Below are 6,116 nucleotides of genomic sequence, written 5' to 3'. Positions count from 1 at the left end.
GTCCTGTGCTGGGTCTTAGTCACCTGCAGACTTGCAGTACTTGTAGTATCATGCTGGCCTTGCTCCCGTTACAAAGCATTTGCACCATCCCACTGGGAAACACATTAAACAGGAGCAAGTTTCCCCTGCACTGGTAATACAGAAGGGCTGGGGGCGGGAGGGATAAGGACTTGAGTCCCATACAATGTGTCCTGTCCTAGCATCCCCAGCAATGCCGCTGCAGTTGGCAATGCTCCCAGTGAAACCTTGCTCAGGATGACATGTTAACCCAGTTAGTCGGAGCGGTACTTTGACCATTTCTTCTACAATGACTAAGGGAAGTCTGCCTGGGCTATACCAGCCCCATAAAACACAGCATGGCCTTGCAGGCTTTTCCTCTGCCTAATCACCCTTGCCACCTCTGCAGTCAGCTCTGACCATATGCACTTGGGTCATTTAAGGTTTCCCTCAGCTCTCCCACAGCCTGGTGAGACTTAGCAGCACAGCAGCCCAGGTACTACACCATCCCCGGGGCCCAAAGTCACAGACCCCTTCAAACCACCCACCCCACACTTCAGAGGACACAGAGACATCAGGTAGGCAGCATTTATTGTGGAAAGTCCAGTACCGGCCCAAGAAAGGGATCTCAGATTGATCTCCTAGTATTAGAATTAGCATGACTGTAATCTAAGATTATGTTTTATCTGCAACCTGTCCCCTCGCTTAGTACCTCGTTCATGGCTCACTAACTCAGCAGGAAGGGCTGATACACCCAAGGAGTTAAAATTCCTTCATAGTGGTAAAACCTTTGAGTGATGCTGTGCTCCTACTGCATGTCCCCCCATGCTAAAAGCAAGCTGTGCCCCCCAAGAGCAGCCCCTCCTTGGGAGCCACGGAAGGATCGGGATCTGGTGTCCAAGCCAAAGACGGGGCAGTGTCCTTGCAAACACTCCAGCCCGCTCTGTAGTGGTCCTTTCTGCCCCACAGGGACCTGCTGGAGGGGGACTACACAGCAGATATGGTCCCAGCTGGCCTCCAGCCTAGCTTCTCCCTAAAAAAGCCCTGGGCTTTTGGGGCCTGCAGTTTGCTGTTCGTAAAGAGCATGGGGACAACGACCTGAACGTACAGATGCACCTCACCAAGACAGGCTGGCTGGGTTTTGTTCCATAGGCTGTTACAGTCCCTGAGCATCCCTGAGGGAATGTGCAGCTGGTGACAGCCTCCTGCTGTCTGTGCAGACAGATCCGTGGCCATGCAGGAGGCTGCCTATGGCACATGCAGAGAGACCCAGGCTCATCCACATGTGTGGTCTGCTGGAGAAGAGCCGTCTGTGTGACCCATCTAATCGAAGAGCAGTGTTTTGATTCAAACTAGTTCCTATTGGTTCTCCATTTGTATCTGCCTGCTAATACTCAAATCATGTACCCCTCAGTGCCATCCACCCTCATTATCATTTGATTTTTTAGCTCTATTACCAAGCACTGCCTGCATTAGGTGACTGTGTAAACATGCATCAGCCATACATCAGCCTTCTGTGGCTTCATGCTTTGCATCTCAGGCAGGCAGTGTGATGGGGAGAGGGCCGGGCACCGCGGCATATCAGGGGTTGTGGTCAGTGGGGTCACACTTCAGCATTACTTTTACCCCCTCGCCCCTCTTCGTGGCCTCAAACGCCTCAAGAGCCTTTTCCAGGGGGAAGCGGTGTGTAACCAAGGGCTTGACATTGATCCGCTTGGATGCCAGCAAGGCAATTGCCACAGGCCACCTGCAAGGGAAACAGCAAGCAGAAGATGAGAGCAGTCACCAGCTTGGAGCCCTAAGGAAAGAGCATAGAGCAGCCTGGCTTCATTACAGTAACTTCCTCAGCCCAGGCAACCAAGGGAGTTTTCCCTGGAAATGATCTTCTGGAGAGGGAACCTCAAGCATGAGGTACGTGAGCTGGGACACGCCAACTGCTTCAGGCTGCCAAGCACCATAAAGGCAGGCAGGGCTACATGCAGACAGCTGGCTGTGCTTCACCCTCAGGTGGTTTTACCATGCTGGGCAGCTAAAGTCCAGCACAGCCACTCTCATTTCCCCTCCTTAGAGGAAATGGGGGAGAAAATCTGATGAAAAGGGCTCAAAGGTTGAGATAAGGACAGGGAGATCACTCAGCAATTATCATCATGGGAAACCAGACTCAGCATAGGGAGACTGATGTCATTTATTGTCCACCACTAGCAGACTAGCGCAGTGAGAAACTAAAAACAAACTAAAAAGACCTTCCCTCACCCACTCTCTCCTACATCCTCTCCCCGAGCAGCACAGGGGACAGAGGAACGGGGGCTGTGGTCAGTCCCTAACACTTCATCTCCGCTGCTCCCTCATAGTCCCTCTCTGCCCCTGCTCCCCGTGGGGTCCCTCCCATGGGATGCCGTCCTTCCCCAACTGAGCCTGCGGGGGCTGCCCACAGGCAGCAGCTCTTCAAGCACTGCTCCCACACAGGGTCCATCCCCCAGGAGCAAACTGCTCCAGCACGGGTCCCCCACGGGCGGCAGCTCCCTCCAGCCCCCCTGCTCGTGTGGGCTCCTCTCCACGGGCTGCAGCTCCGTCCCGGGGCCTGCTCCTGTGGGGCCTCTCCATGGGCCGCAGCCTCCTCCAGGCCACATCCACCTGCTCCACCGGGGGCTCCTCCCCTGCTGCAGCGTGGAATCTGCTCCGTGTGGGACCCATGGGCTGCAGGGGGACAGCCTGCTCCACCAGGGGCCTCTCCACGGGCCGCAGGGGAACTGCTGCGTGCCTGGAGCACCTCCTGCCCTCCTCCTGCACTCACCTTGGGGGCTGCAGGGTTGGTTCTCACTCTTCTCTCCCAGCTGCTGTTGTGCAGCAGTTTTTTGTTTTTGTTTTGTTTTGTTTTCCCTTTCTTAAATCTGCTCTCATAGAGGCACAACCAGCATCGCTCATGGCTCAGCTCTGGCCAGCAGCGGGTCCCTTTTTGAACCATCTGGAGCTGGCTCTGATCTGACATGGGGCAGCTGCTGGGCTTTTCTCAGAGATGACACCCCTACAGCCCCCCTGCTACCAAGTCCTTTCCACGTAAACCCAATACACACCCTCAAGAGGCTGAGTAAGTGAAAAACACAGGAAAAAAAATGTATATTCGAAGCACTGAATGAAAAACAAAATTGCTGCATGCTGCTCTGCTCTTGCTCTGCCTCCTTGCTTGCAGACTGATTGCTGTGGAGTTCAAACCCACCAACTCAGTGTATGGAGAAGAAAAGAGAATCCCGTCAGCTTCCATCCTCTTTTTTGTCAGAGACTCAATTTGATTGCCTTGCCATTCCATTTCAATGGGCCAAATTAGAGCGATGGGAGATGCAGCAGCTAATCCAATTCCCAAACTGCATACTTAAAGACATCTCTCATTTTAAGAAGGAGCTTGGCAGTGGCTAAGACTAAATCCTATAAAGCTTTCCTGGAAATCAACCTCTAGAGACTAGGCAATGATTCTTGCTCAGCTAGCAAGAAACTGAAGCTCTGAGCAGAGCAGAAGCCAAGCTGCAAATGTGCAATTTTGTGTCTCAAGCCCCGTAACAAGACCAAAGAGGACAGCTGGGTTTCTTCTGCCTTCAGTGCTAAGCCAACTTTCAGTACACTCAAAGACCTGCTGGTCTGCAAGCTGTGCAGTTCAGTTCTCTGTAGAGAACACATATGCCTTCAAACTGGCTCGTGACAAATCTTCAGCTCCAGCAAAATATAAAGACTAAACATGGCTCTTGCTCATGCAAGTATGCACTGATCTCCACCAAGACTGATGATGTGGTTTCCTTCCATAACGAGCAAGGCGAGCAGAGCCAGGCACCACCAGCAAGGCTGGGTATGCATGGCTTGGCACAGGATGTGGCATTTGGGATTCTGACTCTTTGCCCAGAATTAAGATTCCCTATATGCTTTGCCTCAAAATGGACAATACAACACTTAGGAAGGCAGATGCCAGCATACAGACAGTTTTTCACAAAGCAATGTGGAGGGCCAGTACCAGGCCAAGCTGCTGCTTAGATACCTCCCAGTACAAAGGGTTGAAAGCAGCTAAAAGCTGTGTTGCTCTCAGGCAGTCTTCTCAACGAGTCAGCTCACTTGTGGACAAGTCAGTCTCATTCAAAACACCTCTAGTACCTCGACTTTCCTTTCTAGAGGGCACAAGAGCTGAAGGCACAAATGTTAACTATGTATATATTTTTTTCATTTTGGCCTGCTTGCTTGCAGCAGAGTAAGGTTTTTTTTGTGTCTGTACCTCTCTTTGTGCCAAATGGGGTGTGAAATGGGACTGTAGGTGGGCTGGTTGTTGTGGTCAAGTCTGTAGTGAAAGGCTCTTCCAGGAACCAAGGGATAAAATGCAAGACATATCAGACAGACTGTCTGCACTGCAGCGCTGGTATTTCAGAGTGAGTGAAATGAGGTTTACCCAACTGTATGGATAAACACCCTTTTCCATGCCCTCTCTCTTTGTGGAGAGCAAGAATTTCTTAAGGACATCGAGGATGAAAGACTCAGAGATACATCAGCCGACCCAGCCCTGCACAAGACTCACGTGTTGCAGTAGCGGAATATCCCCCGGATATCCACCTCCCGCACAGCAGCGTTCACGATGGGCACGGTCACCATCTCAGGCCCCAGCCCAACCAGCACCAACGTCCCACCAGAACGAGTGGCCTGAAGAAAAGACACAAAAATTCATTAGATTTTGCAAAATGCAATTAGTCGCTGGAGCCTGCTCAGCTGTCTGTAAAAAAATAAAGCTGTTCTTGTATGATGAACTGCCTGGGGCAAGGTAGAGAAGCTGGGGAGAGGCAGGATGCTGTCAGGAGGCTCTAAGTGTGAAACGTGATAAACAAGGCTTAAAAATCAATCTTTCGAAAATCCCTGACGGATTTTGGTATCTAAATCTCATTCTGAAAAATGACTGGCACTTAGAAGTACAATAAGTACTTTTGGGTTTCAGTAGCAGAGATTTAAAACATCTACGGGGCTGGAATTTTTGTTTTGGCAGCCTGTCCCATTTGTCTCTTGTCCTTTCATTGCCAACCTCCAAGAAGAGTCTTCTCCACATCCTCCCTTTATGCAGTTCATGACAATAAAATATTCTGTCCTTAACTGCTTTCTCCACCTGATAGAATTAATTTTCTTATTGGGACATAATGAAAGATTTGTACCAGCTCCCTGACACTGCTGTGGTGCCATGCTTCGGTCTGGGGTATTACTGTGGTCTCTGGTAAACAGCAAAACAGACAATTATCTGCGTGCTGTCTGCAAAGACCAAATTTTTTGAATCACCTCTCCTGGTTTGTAGTCTAACAAGCATCTTCTCTCCCCTGCACTAAAACCACTGAAGTAAGCACAGGGGTAGTGAAACAACCATCACTCACCACTGCAGCCCAGAAAGAGAAAGCAAAAGCCAGCACTGCTCCAGCCTGGGGACAAGTGGTACTCACGTAAATGCCAGCCTGGATGCAGGCTTGCACTCCTGTACACTCCACAGTTATCTCAGGCATGCAGCCAAGCAGACTTTCCACTTTGGAGGCCACCTCCTGCGGGGTCTCGTTCTTTACCTGAATGGTGAAATCTGCCCCTACCTCCTTGGCTTTTTGCAGGCGAGAGGCAGATAAATCTGTGGAAAGAGAAAATGTCATGACCTGGAGCATTATACAAACCAGAGGGGGAGCAAGGACCTCAGCCTGCAATCTGCTTCCTGCCCATCTGACACCTCAGCAGGGCGACCTCGTTCGGTGACCAGCTGTCAAGTACCTCAAGATACTTCTCAAGAATTTATGTAGCCCACCCAGACCAAAGGGCTTCCCAGCCTTGATGTAAGTCGATGACCACCAGCAAGGAGCCCTGCTGGAAGCATACTTCTCTGCAGTCTGAACATGGGTTCACAGGGCAGCACACAACTGGGAAAGTAAACAATCTATCTGTATTTCCTCCCTGAAATTCATGCAGGCTTCAGTGAGAACATAAGGAGGAGACCTGTTCATTTTTTTGGGAACACAGAAAAGTATGAGCAATGAGGACACTTGAAAGACACAGGAGATGCCAAAATCCTTCCAGCTACAGGGGAGGGTGTTCTTCAAAGATGCTAGACCATAACCTCAGGAACA

At 50.6% G+C, this 6,116-nt stretch overlaps 1 protein-coding gene across 1 annotated transcript in view; it reads right to left on the bottom strand.

Moving 5' to 3' along the window:
• Positions 1–569: 569 nt before the first annotated feature.
• Positions 570–6,116, bottom strand: part of SORD (sorbitol dehydrogenase) — a 31,538-nt gene continuing 25,991 nt past the window's right edge. Inside the window, exons 7-9 of the mRNA XM_035335942.1 lie at positions 5,451–5,626; positions 4,550–4,671; positions 570–1,744 (exon numbers count right to left, since the gene is read on the bottom strand). Coding sequence (XP_035191833.1) covers positions 1,579–1,744; positions 4,550–4,671; positions 5,451–5,626 — 464 coding nt within the window. The 3' untranslated portion in view covers positions 570–1,578. The remainder of the gene's footprint in view (positions 1,745–4,549; positions 4,672–5,450; positions 5,627–6,116) is intronic.

The sequence above is a fragment of the Oxyura jamaicensis genome, chromosome 10 (genome assembly GCF_011077185.1).
Source record: "Oxyura jamaicensis isolate SHBP4307 breed ruddy duck chromosome 10, BPBGC_Ojam_1.0, whole genome shotgun sequence".
In the NCBI taxonomy this organism is placed as follows: Eukaryota; Metazoa; Chordata; class Aves; order Anseriformes; family Anatidae; genus Oxyura; species Oxyura jamaicensis.
This window is presented reverse-complemented; position numbering and strand designations above follow the sequence as displayed.